The sequence below is a fragment of the Lithobates pipiens genome, unplaced genomic scaffold (genome assembly GCF_037356315.1).
Source record: "Lithobates pipiens isolate NorthernLeopardFrog02 unplaced genomic scaffold, aLitPip1_a1.2 Scaffold_22, whole genome shotgun sequence".
NCBI classification, from domain to species: Eukaryota; Metazoa; Chordata; class Amphibia; order Anura; family Ranidae; genus Lithobates; species Lithobates pipiens.
In genome coordinates, this window is record NW_027507784.1 from 304446488 (window position 1) to 304472203 (window position 25716).

Here is a 25716-nt window from a genome sequence, read left to right on the forward strand (position 1 = left end):
TCTGCAGGTGTTAAAAAAATAAAAAATAAATTAGCGGGTTTACTACCAAAAACAAAAATTATGCCCGCCATACACGGTTCGAATTTCGAAAGAATTTTCTTTCGAAAATCGTATCTAAGAATTTTCATATGAATTTCGCACCATTAGTGGGCTGCAGCAACAGCCGATTTTCGTGCTGAAATAAAATTTGAGGAATCGGACATGTTGGAAATTTTTAGAAAAACTAACGATTTTCTAATCAATGATGGGAGAATCGTGCGAGAAACGTAATAAGAAAAGAAAATGTACGGAGATAAAAGAAAATTTATGGAGAGAAAAGAAGATTCCCAGCCAAGAAAATTCTTTTCTGTAGCAACATGAGGTGAAATTGAAGGCTAGGTCGGCCGAATTTCGAAAATCAATGGTGGCATCATCGGATCACAAAAAAAAACGAATTTTCTGATTTTGAAAAGAAAATTCGTTCGAAATTCGACCGTGTATGGCCTGCATTAGAAAAAAAATCACAAAAAAAAAGAATTTTTTTTTTACTTGCCAGAAATGCCTGTTGCTAGGCACATCATCTTGATCTGCCTCTTCCTCCTCCGCGGAGATCTTCTTTCTTCTCTCCTCCGTGCGGTGGCTTCTGGGTAATGGGTCGCACTGTGTTCTGGGAACTGTGTGTCCCAGAACACAGCGCGTGCCACATTCACAAAGCGCTGCGCGACTCGCACATGCGCAGTAGGAAACGGGCAGTGAAGCCGCAAGGCTCCACTGTCTGTTTCCCTTACCCAAAATGGCGGCGCCGGGACCCGAGACCGAGGGACGGGTCAGCCTCGGGCGGCCGACATCGCGGGCGCCCTGGACATGTAAGTCTACTTATTAAAAGTCAGCAGCTACAATGTTTGCAGCTACTGACTTTTACATTTTTTTTTTTTCAAAACCGGCCCTCCTCTCTAAGTTGTAAACTTCAGATATATGAACAAATGAGATGTGAAGAGAGTACAATTGTACCAAATTGTTTTCTTTGTGCTCTTGGGGTATAGTGTGTACTTGTCTCAATCCAGGGCACTTCTGTGTGTTGCTTCATTTCTCTGCTATCAGCATTGGCCACTACTTCCTGACACCAAGAGAAAATTGGTGACCGTGGAGGGAGCTCCAGCTGATTGACAGCCTCAGCTCTATTCCTGTGTGAAGGGGGGGGGGGGTGTCTCTTCCCTCCAATCAGCTCTCAATGCTCGCCTTGCTGAGCTCTGCAGAGTGTAATTTCAGCTCTCTGCCCCTTTTTTCTCACAGCTCAGACAAGCTTTATAAATTCTGCACTTTGGATGTAGAGAAGACTGCAGATAGGTACAGCTTAAGTAGGAGGATTTGTTTTATCTGTGTATCACCCAAGGCCGGTCACTTCACTGGGTATATGTTACAACCACTTTGAAGTGTAAATCCAGCCTAACGCTAAAATCTCTACACATAGGTTAGTGTTAGATTGTGGATGTCTGTAGATGCAAAGAGGAAATCGCTATACATACTTTTTTTGAAGCCGATCCAATCTCCAGCAGTGGAAGCTCTGCACACAACACAGCAGACAACGGCTGTGAAATGAATGGGAAGTGATGTCACCCATAGAGTTACTATGGGGCTTCCATTGTCAAACTCATCCTCTGCACCCGCCTCCAAAACCGCCGCTGACAGCTCGGCGTGGGACTGGGTCCGATCGGCTTCAAAAAATATATGTATACTGATTTTCTTCTTTACAGGGCTAGATAGGCTTGTGTTAGATCATGGATGTCTGTAGATGTAGGGATTTTGGTGTTGCGGTGGACTTCTGCTTTAATGAACATTAACCACTTAAGGACCGAGCCTCTTTTTGAAGAGTGTTGTTTACAAGTTAAAACATTTTTTTTTGCTAGAAAATTACTTAGAACCCCCAAATATTATGCATTTTTTTCTAACACCCTAGATAATAAAATGGTGGTTTTTGCGATACTTTCTGTAATGCCATATTTGCGCAGCGGTCTTACAAGCGTACTTTTTTGGGGTAAAATGCAATTTTTTGAATTTAAAAATAAGACGTCAGTAAAGTTAGCTCAATTTATATTTTGAAAGATAATATTACGCCGAGTAAAATGATATCCAACATGTCACGCTTCAAAATTGTGCCCGCTCGTGGAATGGCGACAAACTTTTACCCTTAAAAATCTCCATAGGCGACATTTAAAAAATTCTACAGGTTGCATGTTTGAACAGCGTTTTCATATGCAGGCGCTACTCACATATGCGTTCACTTCTGCACGCGAACTCGGGGGGACTGAGCGTGGTTTTAAAATTTATTTTTTCTTATTTATTTTACCTTTTTTATTTTTACACCGTTTTTAAAAAATAAATAAATAAATTGTCACTTTTATTCCTATTACAAGAAATGTAAACATCCCTTGTAATAGAAAAAAGCATGACAGGGCCTCTTAAATATGATATCTGGGGTCAAAAAGACCTCGGATCTCATATTTACACTAAAATGCAAAAAAAAAATAATTAAAATTTGGCCTTTTAAGAGCTTTGGGCGGTAGTGACGTTTTGACGTCGCTTCAGCCCTGCAATGTTATGGAGATGGGTGGGGGCCATCTTCCCCTCACTTGTCTCCATACCCAGTGAGGGGTAACATCCGATCGCCTCCGCCGCTGCCGACGGATCCGGTCAGCGGCGGGGAGGGGGGGGGGCCCTCTCCCGCCACTGATAAAGTGATCTCACGGCGAATCCGCTGCAGAGACCACTCTTATTGGAAAGCGGACCGCGGGCCGAAGAAGAGGATACCGGGGTTATGGCAGCTAGCTGCTGCCATAACAACGATATTCCTCTTTAAACTTAGGACATACATCGGCGTACGGCGGTCCGTAAGGGGTTAAGGCTGGGCTCACACTTATGCGAATTGGATGCAGGTTTTTCCCACGTTCAGTTCGCACAATTAGGAGAGGAGACTGTGACTGGCTCTCAATGAAGCCGGTTCATGCATCTCCGGGGCGGCCGCGATCCGCACTGGAAAAGGGTCCGGTACTTCTTTGGCTCCATTTCAGGTGGGAATTCAGCCAAAAATCTGGACCGGATTCGCACCTGAAACATTGTACAGGGACGCACCAGACCCCTGCTTTTTTTTATTTTTTTCCCCTGTTTGGAGTGGGGCTTTAATGCACTAAACCGAAAAGCTCCTTTAGGTAAGCCTCTGTGCATCACTTTACAAGCAGCGCTAATGGGCAATTTCCTGAAACTAATGCAAATCATTGTTGTCCAATAAAAGGAGCTATTAGCGAGCATAGCTAGCGAGTAAGCCGCTATCTGGATTCTGGGTAACGAGCATTGCCGCCTCCTTTTATGATGCTTAATGGCTTGTTTGGAAGGAGCCTTGTCAGTGATAGAGATCTATGGTTGGATGTTTTTATATGATGACACCTACGAGGTGACAATACTTGCCGTCCTGTAATTACACCTGAATGCTGCGGGACAGGTTCTGTGTCTTGCCCTTCCGTCACCCACAGATGCACATGTCAGTGTGTCACCCGGGAGAGAGGGACGCAGCTGTCCACACCACACTTCTTCTTTTTTTTCCACTAGATTGTTTTTGTTTTTCTTTTGTTTTTTTCTTTGTGTTTTTCATTTGAGTCACTTCTGCCACTTTTCTCTCTCCTCTCTCTCTCTCTCCTCTGTACGCTGGCTGTGTGTGATAAAGGTGATTCCCTGTAACCTCCTCTGCCTTCCCAAGCCTCTTCCCTCTCCCTCCCTGCTCTGTGTGTCCCTCCCTCCCTACTTCCCCGTCTCCTGACAGCTGTGCCCATTTCCCTCGGTTTAGTCCTTGTGCCGTGTCCCCGTGCCTGCTGTCCTCTGTCCCTCCCCTGTCCCTCTCTGATGCCCTCCACCACCTCCTGGCGCTTCCTGTGTGGCTCTCTCAGATCTAGTCCGGGATAAGTTGTGTGAGATCGGGGCACACATGGGGAGCTCAGCATCTTCTCTGGCCGCAGAGGGCAAGTCACACCATGGCTCTATGGGCAACGCGTACCCTGAACTCAGCCTGCTGAGCTGGCAGAGGAATGGGGTCCCAGGACCTCTTTGGCATGGCTCTGTCATTCCCATGTACAGGATGCACAGGTAAGAAGGGTTTGTTGTTGGTTTTCAACGCAGTCGGGGTTGTCGTAACGTACAGCAGTGTGGTAACCCATGGCAACCGTTGACTGCTCTGCTTGCTGAGAGAAAGGGGTCAGATCGGTTGCTACGAGTTATGCACTGCGCATGTTTTGGTTTTGGCAAATAAGCTGTGTATGTGTATATATATACGGTATATATATATATATATATATATATATGTGTGTGTGTGTGTGTGTATATATGTATGTATATATCTGTGTGTGTGTGTGTGTGTGTGTGTGTATATATATATATATATATATATATATATATATATATACACACACACATACATATATATATATCTTTTTTTTGCTCACTAACGCTTATTTTAAAATTCCTTTTTGGTTTTTGCAGTGTGTGTGTGTGTGTTTTGAAGAGCAATTAGGCAAACCTAATTCAAATCCATTTAATGGAACTTTGCATGCCGCTTGGGCCTCATTCACACTGGCAGTGACATACATTTTATTTATTCTAGGTACTTGCATAGTGCCATCAGTTTACACAGTATATATTATATATATTTTATTACATCACATCGGTCCCATCCTTCAAGGAGCTTACACTCTAAGGCCCCTAACTCACATTCATACATATACTTACTAGGGACAATTCCCCTACCAGCATGTCTTTGGGGTGTGGGAGGAAACCCGAGTACCCGGGGGAGACCCATGCAGGCACAGGGAGAACATGTAAACTCCATACAGGTAGTGCCATGATTGGGATTTGAACCGATGACCCCAGTACTGCTAGACAGAAGTGCTAATCACCTGCATGGAATGATTTTAATGGTATAATTCACAGTTGGCGTTTAGATGCATTGGGGTGCGTTCTGTTTAGCTGCATTTAGAATAAATAGAATTCTGTGCATCCAGGGGATAATTACTATGAATGCATCTAAATGCATGTAAACGTAGGCAAACTTGATCTGGGAAGCATAACATTTTATACTTTTTCAGGTAATTTCTTTGCGTTTAATAAACCAAATGCAGGAGGCTAGTTTGACTGTAGCCTAAGGCTCCATTCACACTTGTGCGACATGCCATGCAGCTTTTGACATCAAAATCGCATGAAGTCGTTCCTTTATGTTTTCCAATGATAACTAGTCATATATGTGCGACTTAAAGCTGCAGCAACTTCGAAGTAGTTCATGCACTGCTTTGGTCTGACTTTCATGCAACTTGAGGGCCATAGACCAATGTTAACCCTCAAAAGTTGCGTACAAGTCGTACCTGAATGTTATACAATGCAACAGTTGTCCATTATCATTGGTCAAAGTTGTATTAAAGTTGCACTCCAATGCCAGAGCAACTTTTGGAGTAAGTGTAGTTTAAAGGAGTTGTAAAGGTAGAAGGTTTTTTTTTTTTTTTTATCCTAATGCATTAAGATAAAAAAAACGTCTGTGTGTAGCAGCCCCCCCCCCCCCCCCCTTATTACTTACCTTAGCCCCATCTCTCTCCAGCGATGTCCGCAAGCTGTTCGGGACTCTTCTCCTGATTGGCTGAGACACAGCAGCAGTGCCATTGGCTCCCGTGGCTATCAATGAAAATCAGTTAGCCAATCTGGGTAGAGAGGGGACAGGGCCGGGTCGGGGCTCTGTGTCTGAATGGACCCACGGAGCTGTGACTCAGCTCGGGTGCCCCCATAGCAAGCTGCTGGCTGTGGGGGCACTCGATAAGAGCGAGGGGCCAGGAGCAGAGAAGGGGGACCCGAGAAGAGGAGGATCTGGGCTGCTCTGTGCAAAACCCTGTGCAGAGGAGGTAAGAATTGCATGTTATTTTATTTTATTTTTTTAAACAAGACTTTTTACAATCCCTTTTAAAGCTGGCTTGAGTTTTAGTTGATTTCTGTAAATCTGCCAAAATTTGAGTTGTGGGTGGCCCTGCCAATACCACCCAGCTATACAAACTTTGATTGACAAATTTAAAGGAGCTGGATGAGTAAATGTTGGCCAAGCAATGGCTGCAGTCAGTCGGATGAATTCGCTGTTTGGGTATTCTGATAGCTGCAGGTGCCGGCTGTCTGAATATAATTCTTAGCCGGGGAGATTCAACAATTTATACAGTTTGAGCATAAAGACTGAATGAAGGAAGACTTTTCATGTATGGCCAGTTTTAGTCTCGGACTGAAAAGTTGTACACGGACCTAAGGTGATTACTGCCCACTAAGCGTCACCTTGGGAGTGCCAGATTACCAAATAGGCAGAGTAGGTACTGGCCTAAGGGCCCCATGATGTTTAAGGGCTCCACAACAACTCGTCTAAATAATGATAGATTTTGAGCTTGGACGAAAATTACAATGAAGCTTTCTTCCATCAAAGAAACAAAACATTTCCATTAAAGACTCTCTATGGTGCCACTTAAGCTGCCCCCTTTCTCTTCCAATATTTTACTTTATATTGGTCCTTGAGACCTCAGTGACAAGGTTCAGCTATTGATGTGTATTGAACTTGCCTTTTTATTACTGCAATTTGGTGATTCCCCATATCTCATGTGATAGGACATATATGCATGTTGGTTTAATCTTTTGCATGAACCTTGGTAACTATGAGCAAGTTGGTAGTGCTCTATGAGCGGTGTCTGGTTTTCTGTGTTGGTTTTTGGTTGTGTGGTGCCTTAGGCTCGGTTCACGCTGCCGTGACTTGGGATCCGACTCGTGAGACCCCAAGTCGTGTGACATTTCAAATCCCATGTTAGTCAATGGGAGCCGCCTTAATTCACACTACTGAAGTCACTCCGACTTTAGAAAAGGTTCCTGTACTACTTCAAGGCGACTTCTATCTGCCTTGTGCCTCAAAGTAGTACTTTAAGTTGCCTGGGCGTCTCCTTGCAAAGTCTTACCATAAGTCGCGTGACTTTCAGGTCACGGCAGTGTGAACCGAGCCTTATTCTAATCCCTTGGGCTAGGCTCAGTTTTTTATTTTTATATTTTAAAGGTTAATGAACAGACGTTTGATCCCTAGGCACTGAGCGCTCGTAAATATGTAATCTCTCCGCGGCTGGGCCTTGGTGCCGAGGGGGTGCGTATTTGCGTGCAATAGCGCCGATATAACTGTGCTGAGAGAGCACGCCCTGCACGCTACCGACACAGTGATTGGTGGCTCCTGATCATGTGATCAATCACGGCAGTCACATGGTCAGAAGCTCCGCCCCACCTCCCAGAATGCCAAACCCCTTAAAGGGCCTGCGAGCGCAAAGGGGTAAAAAAAAAAAATGCAGAAAACACTAAGAATGTAATGTACCAAAGGATGGTGCACTGTCGCCCCCCCCCCCCAACAATTCGAAGGGTGGGGCTCTGTTCCTCCTCCTCCACCCCCCCGCCGATCCAAATGGTGGGCGCACTGTCGTTGTCCCACCCACCGTTACGAAGGGCAGGGCACTGTTCCCCAACCCCCCCCCGTGCCAATCCAAAAGGTGGGCGCACTGTAACCCCCCCGCCTTCAAGCAGAAGGGGTGGGGGCACTGTCTGCCCCCCCTGATGTCTGAAGGACATTTATCTGGTCCTTTTGTGTAGAAAGTTTGAAGACCCCTATTCTAAATGGTCACAGATGAATGAACATCAATTACCCAGTGTTCCAAACATTTTTTTGTTTTTTCCCTAATAAATTGCTCAGCAAATAAAATGATTTTCTAGCAAACGACATGCATCTTTCATTTTTCTAGTCATCAGATATCGTTTTTGTACTTGGGATGATGTCTGCGTTCATTGAATTTTCAAAGATTCTTTATGGAATCTGCTTGTTATGTTCTGCAGGTGACAGGGTGCTGCAGGTGACAGGGTGCATGTTATAGGGCAGGGGTAGGCAACCTGGGGCCCTCGAGCTGTCGTGGAACTACGTTTCCCATGAGGCATTGCAAGGCTGGCAGTTACAATTACTCCCAGAAGCATGATGGGACTTGTAGTTCTGCAACAGCTGGAGGGCTTCTTTCACACGGCCGGATAGAATTCAGCTTTTAGCTGTGGATAGATCAAGTTATCTACCGCAGCTAAACTCACACAATGCTTTCCTATGGCCCCATTCACACACTGCATTTAGCAAAGTTTCGTTACACGGGGTTTGGTGCTGTTATAAAAAATAAATTTGACTGCGTCCAGGACCGATTTTATTGCAGCTATCCATAACTTCAGGTAATGGCAGTGTACTATTTCTCCTGGGGATAGCAGCGGCAACAAGGAAAGAAAAACAGGAAGCACATCAGAAATGGCAAGAATGTTCCAACGCACATAAACGCATGTAAACGCAGCTAAGCACAATGTGCAAGTGAACGCTGTGCCAGGATTCTCTGAATTTCAAAATAACAAAACATGCTTTTAACAGCGGCAGAACAGCCGCTCGCGTGAAAGGGGCCTTATAGGGTGACAGTGCTGCTCCTCCATAGGTACAGCACAGTGGGTGAGTTTTCTCACCCTAGAACAGAATTGCAAGGTGAAAACAAAAAGACAAACAATGTAGCCATCATCTCTAAGAACCGCAATATGTTACATATGTGTTTTGAGCCTGGAGGATGGTCACTAAGAGCCAAGCACTGCTTCCTGGGGAGGGAGGAGAAGGTATTCCCAAAGGCTCCAACAGACGAACGGTGTGCAAAGGCAGCATGACAAAGGAAACGTTTGTTGGGGTGTATTATAAGGGCCCAGCCACACTAAAGCTTTCCATTTTGTTACTGCGCGTTGCAGTAGGGCAGCCTATTAAATGCACCGCAACCGATAACAAAACACACAACGCACATGACCCCTTTTTATTTATTTTTTAATTATTATTATAATTAATATTTTTTTATAAATGCGGCACTCATGATGCACGATATATATGTGTTGCGGTGTTCTGGGGTGCGTTGGTCTCTCCAATACAATCTGTTGGCGTGCCTTCACAATGAGTGACAACACACACAACATTGCAGGTGCATTGCCATGGTTTGTGCCAACAATCCTTTTTGTTCCCCAGCAGAGAGGAGTGATTGGACCCAGGGAGAACCTGTCGTGTTGCCCTGAAAGAGCCAAGTGACAAAGGGCCATTTACACTATTGCATTTTATCACATGCATTCTTGACATGCGTAAATCTATGCCGTGGTTCGCCATAAAAAAAAAGACGATGTCTGTTCCCATCTCGGCGCTGCATTGCAGTGCATTTTCATGTCCATTTTTTTTTTCTGCATTTTAGTGTGTTGGGAGGCCTGTAAAATCACTGGCACTGGGTCAAAATCAATATATCAAGCCTTCTGTTATATAGGCAACAGGCATTGCCAAGCCTCAGCCAATGGCTGTTGACCTTATTCACTCTAATCAGGGTTCTCAAACTGGTGGCCCTCCAGCTGTTGCAAAAACTACAAGTCCCATCAGACATTGCAAGGCTGACATTTATAGGCGTGACTCCCACAGGCAGAGGCATGATGGGACTTGTAGTTTTGCAACAGCTGGAGGGCCCCCAGTTTGAGACCCCTGCTCTAAATTTAAAATGCATTGAAAACGTGCATAAAAAAAAAAAAACGCACATTGGTGAACGACAGTGCACCAGCCTAACACTCCAAAAAACCCGCAGCCCTACCCACACGCATCAATCGAAATGAGTCCTTAATCCGGATTGTGGGAGAGTCGTCTGTCGCTGGCAGTGAAAGCTGAAGTGTTGCCGTCTCTCAATAGCATACAGAAGCCCCTGACACATCTGTGTAGTAGATGATGGGAAGACACTGTGCTATTATTACATATCAGACCCTGCGTGGGATGGCAGCGCCTGGCACTGCCACAGTCTCTATTAAACATTCAGTGTGGCAGGGAACACAGTCTCTCGTCTGCAGTCCTAGCCCAAACAGTCAAGTGTTTCATCACCAGCTGTATTCCAGGCACTGGAGTGCTCTGATATGTACCCGGCATAACCTCTTCACTACACAAACACATTAAACCAGTTAAACGCACCGCTCCTATCAAAGATGAAAGGACTGATGACACAGCAAATGATACCTTGCATCAAGTACAATGTTTTCTCATGTTTATGAGCTTCCACCTGGAATTTTTATCATTCTTTTAGTGTTCTAGGATTAGTGCAGTCACAGCGATCGCAGAACGTGATTTCAGTTTAAAGTGGTGCTGCACAAAAAAAAAAAAAAAAATTCATTAAAATTCCTAAAAAAAAATAAAAAAATTTGGATTTATTTTTTAACTCTCCTTTAAATGCCTGTTGCTAGGGGGTCCCTCGTAGTCTGCCTCCTTCAGTGCCTGGGCTGGTGACATCACTTCCCCTCGGCACAGGAAGGACTCAGCTCTGACCCCTCCCTCCTGTCAGTCATCTGGGACACGTGACAGGTCCCAGATGACTGTGCAGCCAATCACGGCGTGTGGCGCCACATGCGCAGTGGGTGCCCAGCTGTGAAGCCACAACCGGGTGCCCACAGTTAGAATGCCGACGCCACAGAGCGGGGCTTCATTCCCCCGCATTGCTGGTCCCTTTTTTTTTTTTTTTTTTTTTTTTTTTTTTTTTAGGGGAACTCCTCTTTAACTAACCATACATGGGTCGAATTTCGAAAATCTTATCTAAGAATTTCCGTTTGTATTCCACCCCATTAGTGGGCTGCAGCAACAGCCAATTTTGTATTTTTATTTATTTTTTTTATTTTTTTTAATTGTGCGTTTTTTTTTTTTTTTAACTAACATTTTTCTAATCAACTGGGAAAATCGTGTGAGAAATGTAATTGAAAAAGAAATGCGCATGTGTAAGAAAAGAAAATTCCCAGAAAGAAAAGAAGATTCCCAGCCACAGCATGTAAACAAGACCTCAATGGGGGATTGTATAATACAAAACTTTGGCAAGCATATTTTCCTCCATGCAAATGTTGAGGTGTGACCCGTGCCACTGAAATACAAACCTGGAACCCTCTGGGCACATGATGTGCCATTGATGGTGCACAAAACTAAAACCTCCTAAGAGCTGGTTTTCCTTCCACCTCCTTTTGCTGTAGTTTTATGACTGGAATCACAAAGCTTTTGCAGGGTGAACAAAGTGTCATGAATATTGAATCCTTGTTAACCCCTCTGTGTCTCTGATGTAGACGTCTAATCTTCACAAATCTGCTTATGCTGAGCTCTACAATTGCTTACGTTAGGAGAAAGTTACACTAAGCCAAGGCACATGGGAGGAACAGGTGCACTTGTCCCTTTAACTGCGGGATGCAAGGAGTAAGTGCTTTCCTTGACAACAGCAGACAGTGATCTGTCCCCCCCCCCTTGACACTTGTCTGCTCCTGACCTTAACATTGACAGTGCTATTGGAATTTTCTGCTGGGATGACTGTGTCTCCTGATCAGAGTGTTGGGTGGTCTAGCAGCTTTTGTGAAGTCTACTTTACTGTGGACAGACAAACATGATGGGCATTACTGGTAAAGTGTGTTTTTGGTAGACATAACTTGGGCAAAGACAGACAGCACAGGGTAATATTGGTTAGGTTGGCTACTGTGTTTTTAAAAGGCACATGACGAGTATTGGATGTGTTGTACAAGTAGGCAAGGTGTTGCCTTGTAAGTGTCTCTCAGGCGCTGTCCCCCTTCCACCCACAGGCTTGCCTCCTCCCTTGTGCTGTCATTCCTCCAACCCCTCCCCCCGCAGGCTTGCCTCCTCTCTGGCATTGTCGTCCCCCCCCCCCCCCCCACAGCGGAGGTTTGCCTCCTCTCTGGTGCTGCCCCACCCCCAGTCTCGCCTCCTCTCTGGTGCTGTCCGCCCCCCCCCCCCCCCAGTCTTGCCTCCTCTCTGGTGTTGCCCCCTCGCAGTCTCGCCTCCTCTCTGGTGCTGCCCCCTCGCAGTCTCGCCTCCTCTCTGGTGCTGCCCCCTCGCAGTCTCGCCTCCTCTCTGGTGCTGCCCCCTCGCAGTCTCGCCTCCTCTCTGGTGCTGCCCCCTCGCAGTCTCGCCTCCTCTCTGGTGCTGCCCCCTCGCAGTCTCGCCTCCTCTCTGGTGCTGCCCCCTCGCAGTCTCGCCTCCTCTCTGGTGCTGCCCCCTCGCAGTCTCGCCTCCTCTCTGGTGCTGCCCCCTCGCAGTCTCGCCTCCTCTCTGGTGCTGCCCCCTCGCAGTCTCGCCTCCTCTCTGGTGCTGCCCCCTCGCAGTCTCGCCTCCTCTCTGGTGCTGCCCCCTCGCAGTCTTGCCTCCTCTCTGGTGCTGCCCCCTCGCAGTCTTGCCTCCTCTCTGGTGCTGTCTTCCCCTCCCCACCGCAGGCTCGCCTCCTCTCTGGTGCTGTCTTCCCCTCCCCACCGCAGGCTCGCCTCCTCTCTGGTGCTGTCTTCCCCTCCCCACCGCAGGCTCGCCTCCTCTCTGGTGCTGCCCCCTCGCAGTCTTGCCTCCTCTCTGGTGCTGTCTTCCCCTCCCCACCGCAGGCTCGCCTCCTCTCTGGTGCTGTCTTCCCCTCCCCACCGCAGGCTCGCCTCCTCTCTGGTGCTGTCTTCCCCTCCCCACCGCAGGCTCGCCTCCTCTCTGGTGCTGTCTTCCCCTCCCCACCGCAGGCTCGCCTCCTCTCTGGTGCTGTCTTCCCCTCCCCACCGCAGGCTCGCCTCCTCTCTGGTGCTGTCTTCCCCTCCCCACCGCAGGCTCGCCTCCTCTCTGGTGCTGTCTTCCCCTCCCCACCGCAGGCTCGCCTCCTCTCTGGTGCTGTCTTCCCCTCCCCACCGCAGGCTCGCCTCCTCTCTGGTGCTGTCTTCCCCTCCCCACCGCAGGCTCGCCTCCTCTCCGGTGCTGTTGCCCCCCCTTCCCCCCCGCAGGCTCGCCACCTCTCCAGCGCTCTGGCCCACCCCCAGCCCCCCCCCCCCCCGCAGGCTCGCCTCCTCTGCGGTGCTGTTCTCAACCAACTGAACTGGCTGCAGGGAATAGTCAGCACTGAGATGTAACGCAGAACTAAAAAGGGTGAAAACAAGTATTTTGTCAAATAAAAAAATTGGCAGTTGTTTCAGCAAACTAAAGGTCAGGATTTACATGTTCTTTATTGTAACAGCAGAATGCGTTCATACAAACCTAATCGTTACATTGACCAGATAGGAAAACGATGAACACGAGGATCTTTTTATACATTTGTCAGGGGACCTTGTTCCTAGGAACGTCCTCATATATATATATATATATATATATATATATATATATATATATATATATATATATATATATATATATATATATATATATATATATATATATATATATATATATATATATATATATATATATAACATTCCAGTTGCACCTTATGTTCTTGACTGGCGGGTTACGTTGCCCTTCACCAGCAGCTTTGTGTACAGCTCAGAACAGCTGACTCTGGAAATTGTCTGGAGATGACACACTCAATGATATCATCATCCGCTGGGCCTGTTACACCGATATGTACTTCTTGTGGTTGAAAAAAGACACCGGTTAATCAGGCCTGACCTTTGGCTGTTCCCCCCTTTCTGTTGATACTAAAGGAATCGTAAAAACCCCAGGGCGGGCTATTTATGGATTTCCCTTACATGAGGAAAATGGATTCTTTTGTGGATCTGGTTCTTGGGTGACTGAAATTAACCCTAAAGAGCCACAGCTGTTGTAGAGGGACCAGAGGGCCGCGGACTAGGCCGAAGCAGCGGCCTCGCCTAAAAGCTCCTGCCCTCAGGACCGGCGCTGTGTCCATAAAAAAAAAAAAACTCGATACGAATCGTGAATCAAGTTGTTTTTTTTTTTTTTTTTTTTTTTTAAATCGCAGATTTTTATTTATTTTTATTTTTTTGGAGAAAATCGCCCAGCTCTACGCATATCTACATGTGGCGATCGGGAACCGGTTAATAAACATTGCTGGCTCCTTTTTTTTTATTTTTTTGACAGCCCCAATTACCGGACTTCTTTAACACTTCAGCTGTCAACAGGGGAGACCTGCTGACAGCTCAGAGAACTGAGCCTGAAAGTATTGGTGCATTTGCAGGAGTACCGATACTTATGCAAATTCTCGGTATCGGCACCGATACTAGTGTTGGTGCAACCCTACCATTTATAGTCTGGCCATAGATGGTACGATTTTATTTCTCGATTCCTCCATCAAGTGTTGATGGGGGAATGCCTCCCGCCATGCTGTGTATTCTGCCAGTGGGGGGGGCGGGGCGCATTCCCGGCCGGCAGAATACAAAGGTTACTGCTAGCGGCTATAGCTACTGGCAGTAACTGAATGTAGAAAAATCCTACATGCTGGTTGTACCCAAGTTGATCAAACAAATTGGGTACAATTCATACATGTTTGAATCTCGGCTAGTCCCTGCTGAACTGGCTGAGATTCGAGTAGTGTATGGGCTTTAGCAAACTAAGCAGAATGTTCATTCACCGCCAATCAATACGATTCAAGGCTATGTAGGACACTTTCCAGGGGTAGCCTGAGAAAACGGCCTCAAAATGTCATATTGTTTCAAAGTAAATATGGCAGTGAATGGCCTGCTGGTGATACGTCCTACATTGGATTATGTTATATATGGCAACATCTGTCATTTCACTGAAGCACCATGAAGCATCTTAGCCCTTGTACACGCGGTCAGAAATTCCGACGGAAAATGTCCGATCGGACCGCGTTGTCGGATAATCCGACCGTGTGTGGGCTCCATCTGACTTTTTCCGTCAGAATATCCGACCAACAAAGTTTGAGAGCTGGATATAAAATTTTCTGACAACATGATCCGATCGGACTCTATCCAATCGTTTGTAGAGAATTCCGATCGGACAAAGTGCCACGCATGCTCAGATCAAATTACGAGATCAAAGCTATTGGCTACTAGCCTGAACGTAGTCCCGTCGTAACGACGGAACGTCATTACGTTCCGTATGATCGGATTTTCCGGCAACTTTGTCCAACCGTGTGTATGCAACACCAGTTTTGGCCAAAATCCACCGGATTTTGTTGTCTGAATGTCCGACCGTGTGTACAAGGGCTTAGGTTTAAAAGGCTGGAAGGAGAGCACTGGAGCTTGAGGATATTATGACCCCCCATAGTGACACGGAGTCTAAAACGCTTCCTTGACTTCTAAGGTACGCCAGTCTATATCGCATCGGTGTGCAGATGCTGCTAAGCCCATCAGAGAAATGTTCATGCACCGAAACCACCAGAAATGAAGTGTGACATCAGGGACATTGTGCAACATTTGTGTATGCTGCAAAAAATAAAATAAAGTGTCCGAAACTCAGCTGCTCGCAGGACTCTATGCAGACAAGTCTGTACTGAAAAAGCAAGCTTGCTATTTTTTTCTGCCTGGTGGCGTCTCTCCTGTCTTCCCTCTTTGGAGACAGACATCACAGTTATTCATGGGATACTTTTGTCCCTTGAAGGAGGATTTATTATGCAGGACTGGTTTTGTTTTGTTTTGTTTTGTTTTGTGTGTGCAGGAAACTGCATGCAGTTCGGACTGGAATCGCACCACATTTCTGTTCAAATTGCATGCGATTCTTTGCAGTTTTCATTTTGTATGGGCTAAAATCGCACCACAAAGGTATAGGTACTCGCACTCATCAGTAAAAAAAAAAAAAAAAAAAAAGGGTATCGGTGCAACCCTAATATATAAATAATATTATCATTTTATTTTTTCTATATTTTTGTTATCTGATCATGAAGCATTTAATTTGAAGATTTAATACATTTAATATGGGCTAAAATCACACCACAAAGGTATCAGTACTCGCACTCACCAGTGTAAAAAGTATCGGTGCAACCCTAATATATGAATAAATATATAATATTAATAATAATAATAATATTTTTTTATCTGATCATGAAGCATTTAATTTGAAGAGAAAATGTTTGGCATTGAATATAGCTTAAAATCACAGCTGAATTAAAAAAAAGTTGTATAATGTATCTCCCTGATGTAAATTGCTGTTGTCACTTCATGTGAAGAGGACGTTGTGGCTTTATATTTGCTATGGGCAGATATTTGTAGTCATATATATAGGAACGGAGTTCTGGGAAAAATAAACATCCTTTTTTGTATTTTATTTGCAAATCTAAACCCTGTCTTATCCAAATACACAATATATTGTCAAAAGTAGTGGGACACATGCCTTTACACACACATGAACTTTAATCCCAGTCTTAGTCCGTAGGGTTCAATATTGAGTTGGCCCACCCTTTGCAGCTGTAACAGGTTCAACTCTTCTGGGAAGGCTGTCCACAAGGTTTAGGAGTGTGTATATGGGAATGTTTGACCATTCTTCCAGAAGTACGTTTGTCAGGTTAGGCACTGATGTTGGATGAGAAGGCCTGGCTTGCCGTGTCCGCTCTAATTCTATCAGGTTGAGGTCAGAACTCTGTGCAGGCCAGTCAAATTCCTCCACCCCAAACTTGCCGACTCACTGGAGCCTCACAACGCTCTGGTCCTGTTTAAGCTGCAAAAAAAAAAAAAAACTGCTATGCCATTTACAGCTCAAAAATGCCATAGTGGGTATGAGGCCATGGGCAAAAAACGCTCAAAAAGCAGCTGTAAAAAACTTTTGTGGCATGAGGCCTTAGAGGGCAGACTGTGAGCCATGCCTTCTCGTCCAACATCATTGCCTGACCTCACAAATGCTCTTCTGGAAGAATGGGCATACATTCCCATAGACACACTCCTAAACCTTGTAGACAGCCTTCCCAGAAGAGTTGAAGCTGTTATAGCTGTGAAGGGTGGGCCAACGCAATATCAAATCCTACGGACTAAGACTGGAAATGCATTTAACCACTTGGAGTCCGCGCTATAGACAAATGAACGCCTCCCCTTTGCACGAGGCCACGCGCTGTGATCACTGGGTCACCGAGATTCGGGTGATCACAGATCCGAGTAAGGGGCCAGTCTCGGCCCCTTACCACGTGATCAGCTGTCAGCCAATGACAACCGATTACATCATGTAAACAAAAGCTCGGTAATCGTTTTTTTTTTCTCTCCTCACAATGTCAGCGGCTTATGTGCAAGGGACATTGGTCCCAAAGAGGAAGAGCCAATTCTGCTTCATCTGCGCCCACTAGTACCCCCTGCCAGTGCCCACGAGTGCCACCTATCAATGCCTACCAGTGGTGCCAATCAGTGTCACCTAGCAGCGCTGCCTATTAATGTAACCCACCAGTGCTCATTATTGCCACCCATCACTGTCACCTATCAGTATACATCAATGGAGATAAATTACCTGTTTATAGAAATTGACTTTGTTATAAAATTTTGTATGTGTGTGTGTATATGTGTGTATATATAGATATATAGATAGATATAGATATAGATATAGATATAGATATAGATATAGAGATAGATGGAGATAGATGGAGATAGATGGAGATAGATAGAGATAGATAGAGATAGATAGAGATAGATAGAGATAGATAGAGATAGATAGAGATAGATAGAGATAGATAGAGATAGATAGAGATAGATAGAGATAGATAGAGATAGATAGAGATAGATAGAGATAGATAGAGATAGATAGAGATAGATAGAGATAGATATAGAGATAGATAGAGATAGATATAGAGATAGATATAGAGATAGATATAGAGATAGATATAGAGATAGATATAGAGATAGATATAGAGATAGAGATAGATAGAGATAGATAGAGATAGATAGAGATAGATAGAGATAGATAGAGATAGATAGAGATAGATAGAGATAGATAGAGATAGATAGAGATAGATAGAGATAGATAGAGATAGATAGAGATAGATATAGAGATAGATATAGAGATAGATATAGAGATAGATATAGAGATAGATATAGAGATAGATATAGAGATAGATATAGAGATAGAGATAGATAGAGATAGATAGAGATAGATAGAGATAGATAGAGATAGATAGAGATAGATAGAGATAGATAGAGATAGATAGAGATAGATAGAGATAGATAGAGATAGATAGAGATAGATAGAGATAGATAGAGATAGATAGAGATAGATAGAGATAGATAGAGATAGATATAGAGATAGATATAGAGATAGATATAGAGATAGATATAGAGATAGATATAGAGATAGAGATAGATAGAGATAGATAGAGATAGATAGAGATAGATAGAGATAGATAGAGATAGATAGAGATAGATAGAGATAGATAGAGATAGATAGATATAGATAGATATAGATAGATATAGATATATATATATATATATATATATATATATATATATATATATATATTACGCATTTTTATTATTAATCTTTTTTATTTTATTTTATTTTTTTATTCGGTATTTTTAACAAAAAAAAAAAACCGCAGAGGTGATCAAATACCACTAAAAAGCTCCATTTGTGGGAAAAAATTAATTTGGATAGAGTGTTGTATGACTGCGCAATTGTCATTCAAAGTGCATCAGCGCTGAAAATTGGTCTGGACGGGGGGGGGGGGGGGATTTAAGTGCCCAGTAAGCAAGTGGTTAAAGTTCATGTGTGTGTAAAGGCAGGCGTCCCAATACTTTAGGTAATATAGTGTACATTGCCAAAATCAAATAAAATATTTTCAGCAGATTTTCGCTCATCACGTTGGCAAGTATTTATACAATATTAAAACCTGACTGAAATTTAAGCTTAAATCAGTTAAATCCATTCCAAGTGCATCAAATCAAAAGGTGTTTATCTTCTTTAGAAATGAGCCTGAGTAGAAAGCCTGCCCTCTGCCTCAGGAAATGACCCTTGCTCGCTGTGTGGAAGCAGCAGTCACTCTGCAGAGGTCCACCACTCACCCTGCTGAGTCAGACCTTCAAGTCTCCAATCGGCAAAGATGACCGTGATGATTGGAGAGCCCCAAACCCAAGATTTAATACTAGTGTCTGAATTGCTATCTAATTTAGAAGCAAGTTCTCCGTCTCCTCTTTTAATAAGCTCTCGAAGTTAACCATTGACCCCAATGTTTCACGGGCTCTACTCTGACTTGTTGCAATAACAAACTTCAAGAATATTCCTAATGATTTAAATGTCATTTATAATTAACTGGCTTAGTGTGAAAAGTCATGTAGTGCGTTATGATAATTTGCAGTTAGCAGAGTTTGAAGGAATAATGAGCATTTCCAACCGGTGATGAAGCTGGTATGTGGAATCCTGGCATCCTGGTTTCTATAGGCCATGTCACCTGTCCTCTCACGTTCATTGCCCCACGTGTACTTCACTCGGCATCACACAGTATTCCTGTTAGCTCAGTTGGGACAGGATGTAAATATAAATATGTGTGTGTGTGTGTGTGTGTGTATATGTATATTTATATTTTTGTGAAAAATTTGTGGCAACAACCTAAAGATGGTGAACAATGCACCCCAGCCAGAAGTACATTGCACTTCTTACTAGAAAGTGTTGAGCCCATGCTACGGATGGTCATACAAAACTTAAGGGGTTAAACTTCCTCCGCCAAAGCCAATATAAAATGAACCACCCCAATCGCTCAAAGATAAGACATAGAGAACACTCATAGTTTAAAACTGTATATCCAAGATTAGGTCATGAGAGTAATCACTCACATTAAAATTAGGCCAAAAAGGCTTCACAAGCATATTATCTATTATGGCGTTCCTATGAGCTTACACAGACTCGGTCCCAGCTTTCACTCAAGGTCCATGTGCGTGGTGACGTCACCTCCTGTAGGTCCCATCCTATACATTTCATGGGGGGTGGGCAGAAAGACCACTTACTTGAGCGCAGTGAATTCGTTCTCATTTAAAGAGGAAGTAAACCCTGATGAGTTTACTTCCTCTTTCATTCCCTGCAAAGGAAAAGCATAATGGACTACTATGCATCGCATAGTAGCCCATTATGTGTTGCTTACCTGACACAGGAGCCAGCGAAGTCCCCGCTGTCCCCTGTAGTCTGCCGCATCCATCTTGTTGGTGGGGTCTCGCAGCTCCGCCGCTGTCATTCGATGAGGTCACTCCCGCGCATGCGCACGGGAGCCGACACGCGCAGCAGCTCCGTCGCTGAGAATGCCGCGCTCAGTGCGCCTGCGCGCCGCTGTCTACGGCGCATGCGCCGTAGACAGCGGTGCCCGTTTCCGGGCAAATATCTCCTAAACCATATAGGTTTAGGAGATATTGCTTGGACCTACAGGTAAGCCTTAATCTAGGCTTACTTGTAGGTCAAAGTGGTTTGTAAGGGTTTACAACCACTTTAAGGTTCAACGTATATACATTATATTGCCAAAAGTATTGAGACTTCTGCCTTTACACACACATGAACTTTAATTACATCCCAGTCTTAGGCCGTAGGGTTCAATATTGTGTTGGCTCACCCTTTGCAGCTATAACAGCTTCAACTCTTCTGGGAAGGCTGTCCACAACGTTTAGGAGTGTGTCTATGGGAATGTTTGACCATTCTTCCAGAAGAGCATTTGTGAGGTCAGGTACTGATGTTGGACGATGCAGTCTCTGCTCTAATTCGTACCAAAGGTGTTCTATCTGGTTGGGGTCAGTCAAGTTCCTCCACCCCAAACTCGCTCATCCATGTCTTTATGGACCTTGTTTGTGCACTGGTTCGCAGTCATGTTGGAAAAGGAAGGGGCCATCCCCAAATGTCACACAAAGTTGGGAGCATAAAATTGTTCAAAATGTCATGGTATGCTGACATTTTTAGCATTCCCGTCACTGGAACTAAGGGGCCAAGCCCAACCCCACACCATAATCCCCTCTCAACCAAATGATTTGGACCAGTGCACAAAGTATGGTTCATAGAGACTTGGATGAGCGAGTTTGGGGTGGAGGAACTTGACCTGACCTTATGTCTACAATGGAGAGGAAAGATGGTCGCCAAGCTTTTGGCCGAATAGCGTAGATGACATAACACATAAAGAACCTGATTTAACTTTCCTTTGTTCTTGTCTTGGAACGTTATTCTGAAAAAATCAAATGCTGTTTCCCTTGTAGTGTTTTTTGCTTTCCCTGGCATCCCTTTGTGATTCATTGGTTTATTTTTTTATGTAGCCAGTATTAATGTTCTACTTACACAAGACCCAATGATAGATTCTGTTTATCCCTCCGTTTTTATCTTTATGACTGTAACAACTTCCCGAGAATGGAGGCATACTAATATACGGCTCACATTTTTGGTTTAGTACGGCAAGGCAAAGAGCAAAGCACATTACTGTATATTATATAATCTTAAATCGTCCATTTGGCTTCGGAAAAGTGAATTGTAAAAGGTTAGGAAAGCCGTACACATGTGGTCCTCCAGCCAAGGACATATGGTAGAGAAGATGGTGACACGGCCCGTGAAGTTCCATCCTGGTTTGGCCCATGCTATGTTGCAGTTCATGTGCGGTGAGCGTCTTTGCTTATCTAGGGAGAAAGGGAACAGCTGCTTAATGATGACAGAATTTTCCAACAAGGACTTCCAGTAATCAGAACTGCTCAGTAATGCATGGTAGAGATAAAGTGGACCCTCGAGGAACTTCACTCAGATGGTAATTGTGTCCGATCACAGAAGGTTAAAGCTGAGATCCAGTTATATGTTTGAAAGACACCTATGAATGTTGTTTTATATCCAATAAAATCATGAGATGTATTTTTCTTGTCAAATTTGTTTATTGATTTTGAAAATATAAGCATTGGTACAATTAACAAAATATTGATTACATTAAACGGGAGCATTAGTTGAAATTACATGTCAGCGCTTAGTATTTCTTGTAGTTACAAGCATTTAAAGAGGAAGTAAAGGCAAAAAAAAAACACACCCTGTAAGCCAAAGGCATAATGAGCTAGTATGCATGGCATACTATCTCATTATGAATAACTTCCCTGAGAACGAAGCGGTCCTCCGTCTTCCTCTTCGCCGCTGCCATGTATCCCGGATTGGCTTCCGGGTCTCGCTGCTCCGGCGCTGAGATGCGCTGGAGCCGCGATGACATCACTCCCGCGCATGCGCACGGGAGCCGACACTCGCGGCCTGCCCAGTGCGCCTGCGCGCCACTGTCTACGGCGCATGCGCCGCAGACAGCGGTGGCTGTCTTCGGGTAAATATCTCCTAAACCGTATAGGTTTAGGAGATATTTCTTGGACCTACAGGTAAGCCTTTATCTAGGCTTACCTGTAGGTCAAAGTTGGTTGTAAGGGTTTACAACCACTTTAAAAATTTAAGTAGGCTATATTTTTTTTAGAAAAGACTAAGGCGTTGCAATCAATTTTAACAATTATGTTATCAAGAGCAACAAAAAAATTAAAAGAAAAAAGTAAAAGAAATTATATTAATTACTACAAGATTCAGTTACTTATAATAGGACATTAGAGCTTACTATCTATTATTGTATTATAATTGAGCATTATAAAAGTGAATGTTTTTCGCTACCATTTTCTTATGTAATATTTAGTAATTATTCAAAACAAAATTATATAGTTACCAAGGTCTAAGTAAAGAAGTGTCAAAATTATGAGAAAGAGAGAGTGGTTCACCCACGGACTCCATATTTTCTCAAATTTAGGTATGGTATTGTTGGATATGGCATCTGTTTACGAGAGGATCATGGCTTGACGTATTCTATATGTAGTTTCATGAGATCTATTTTTAACTACATGCTGACCGGGCCATAGCCGAAAGACGGCTACAATGCGGTCGGCTTATTCTGGGTGGACGTCCTCCCGGAATCTTGCTCTCGCGTGCCCCCTGGGGCACACACCCGGGAACATCTGATAGCGGCCGTTTACCACGTGATCACTTGTAAACAAACCGGCGTCATGACGTGACGTGACCCAGATGTTCCCGGGTGTGTGCCCCAGGGGGCACGCGAGAGCAAGATTCCGGGAGGACGTCCACCCAGAATAAGCCGACCGCATTGTAGCCGTCTTTCGGAGAGAGGAGAGGAGGAGAGATGGCAGCAGCACTGTGGGCTGGGTGTGAAGTGCCAACAGCGCTGCCCAGTGCAAATAATCTGCAGTATTCTGCCCATACTGTGCAATAATCTGCCAATACTCTGCAACACTGTGCAATACTCGCCAATACTCTGCAATAAATTTGAAAAGAAACAAAGAATTTTTATTTATTTTTTTTACCAAATTTTCATTCTTTTTTTTGATTAATAGCGCAAAAAATTAAAAACCCAGCAGTGATTAAATACCACCAAAAGAAATCTCTATTTGTGTGAAAAAAAGAACAAAAAGTTCATTTGGGTACAGTGTTGCATGACTGAGTAATTGTCATTCAAAGTGTGAGAGCACTGACAGCTGAAAATTGGTCTGGTTAGGAAGAGGGTTTAAGTGCCCAGTGGTCAAGTGGTTAAATGCTGCTAGTGTAAGTCCTTGAGTTTGGTGGAGGCAGAATGATGGGTTAGTTGGGATCTGCTGTTGCTTTCAGTAACATGCTGACAGGGAGAGATCAGAGGAGGCCTCAATAGTCTTTTGCTGCTCCTTCCTTGTCCAATCTTGTTCCAATCTCACCCGTGCGATCCGATTCCTGTCCGAATCCACAGTTCACACTGCGATCTGTGAACCGATCTGGGGGTGTCCTTAACATTGTATTGACACAGGCAAAGGTACGCAGAAAGCAATGTGAATTGCCTGCGGGAGAGATGCGATGGGGGAACCGGCGCTGGAATCGCACTGGTTCTGGCATCTCTAGTGTGAACACAGGCGCAAAACGTATTGCAGGCTGGACGCTGTACTAATCACTATTTAGGGTCACGTGCGTCCAGGAACATATGCGTGAGACCTAACTGCACTCTCTGATCAGAAGTTTAAGGAATCCAGAACCTTGATTTGCATTGTAAAAATCTAATCGTTTTTTTCTTTTTTTTTCTTTTTTTATCAATGCATTTAGCACATAAAGCTTTAGATTTGGGTATGTTTTTAAATAAGAGTTTAATCCTATTTTAAATGACGCATAATCTCCCATTCTGCCTTCACAGACAGAGAAATATGAAAGTGCTTTTATAAGATATCTAATCAACTCAGCAATTATAAACGATATTTTTAGACTACGGTTTAATGTTGAACTGATAACAAAGCTATTTTGTATTTGTTCTGGCTGGAGTGGAGAAAGGTTATCAGGCTTTTATTAATTTCTATCTGTCATGGGACACCAATAAAAACATTTATTTAACTCTTCCCTACTCTAGAGACAAAAAAAAAAGAAAATTTATAGCAGAAGTTGCACTTTCATTCATATACAGTATATCACAAAAGTGAGTACACCCCTCACGTTTTTTTAAATGTTTTATTATATCTTAATTAAAATTACACTTTGTTACAATGTAAAGTAGTGAGTGTACAGCTTGTATAACAGTGTAAATTTGCTGTCCCCCTCAAAATAACTCAACACACAGCAATTCATGTCTAAACCGCTGGCAACAAAAGTGAGTACACCCCTAAGTGAAAATGTCCAAATTGGGCCCATTTAGTCATGTTCCCTCCCCGGTGTCATGTGACTCGTTAGTGTTACAAGGTCTCAGGTGTGAATGGGGAGCAGGTGTGTTAAATGTGGTGTTATTGCTCTCACTCTCTCATACTAGTCACTGGTAATGCAACACTGGCACCTTGTAGCAAAGAACTCTGAGGTTCTGAAAAGAGGATTGCCTAGACCAGTGACGGCGAACCTTGGCACCCCAGATGTTTTGGAACTACATTTTCCATGATGCTCAGCTACACTGCAGAGTGCATGAGCATCATGGGAAATGTAGTTCCAAAACATCTGAGGTGCCAAGGTTTGCCATCACTGGCCTAGACCCTGAAAGTGAGCTGCAGCACGGTGGCCAGGACCATACAGCAGTTGAACAGGCCTCGCCATGGTCGACCAAAGAAGCTGAGTGCACATGCTCAGCGTCCTATCCAGAGGTTGTCTTTGGGAAATAGACTTATGAGTGCTGCCTGCATTGCTGCAGAGATTCGGGGGGGGGGGGGGGGGGGGTCAGCTTGTCATTGCTGAGACCATACGCTGCATACTGCATCAAATTGTTCTGCATGGCCGTTCTCCCAGAAGGAAACCTCTTCTAAAGATGATGCACAAGAAAATCACTGGAACCATGTCCTGTGGTCTGATGACACCAAGATAAACTTATTTGGTTCAGATGGAGTCAAGTGTGGAAGCCAGGTGAGGAGCACAAAGACAAGTGTGTCTTGCCTACAGTCAAGCATGGGGGTGGGAGTGCCATGGTCTGGGGCTGCATGAGTGCTGCTGGCACTGGGGAGCTACAGTTCATTGAGGGATCCATGAATGCCAACATGTACTGTGACATACTGAAGTAGAGCATGATCCCTTCCCTTCCGAGACTGGGCCGCAGGGCAGTATTCCAACATAACGACCCCAAACACCTCCAAGGTGACCACTGCTGGGGATAAAGGTGATGGACTGGGCAAGCATGTCTCCAGACCTAAACCCTATTGAGCATCTGTGGGGCATCCTGAAACATAAGGTGGAGGAGCGCAAGGTCTCCAACATCCACCAGCTCTGTGATGTCATCATGGAGGAGTGGAAGAGGACTCCAGTGGTAACCTGTGAAGCTTTGGTGGACTCCATGTCTAAGAGGGCTAAGGCAGTGCTGGAAAATATCGGTGGCCACACAAAATATTGACACTTTGGGCCCAATTTGGACATTTTCACTTAGGGGTGTACTGTACTCACTTTTGTTTCTAGCAATTTAGACATTAATGGCTGCGTGCTCAGTTATT

At 44.3% G+C, this 25716-nt stretch overlaps 1 protein-coding gene across 3 annotated transcripts in view; it reads left to right on the top strand.

Moving 5' to 3' along the window:
* Window positions 1-25716, top strand: part of CAPN15 (calpain 15) — a 121624-nt gene that overhangs the window by 36364 nt on the left and 59544 nt on the right. Inside the window, exon 1 of one of the 3 annotated variants that reach the window (XM_077449304.1) lies at window positions 3555-4113. The exons of the other annotated variants lie outside the window; for them this stretch is intronic. Within the exon in view, the coding sequence (XP_077305430.1) occupies window positions 3956-4113 (158 nt within the window). The 5' untranslated portion in view covers window positions 3555-3955. Of the gene's footprint in view, window positions 1-3554; window positions 4114-25716 lie in introns of those variants that run through there. 3 annotated transcript variants of the gene reach the window in all.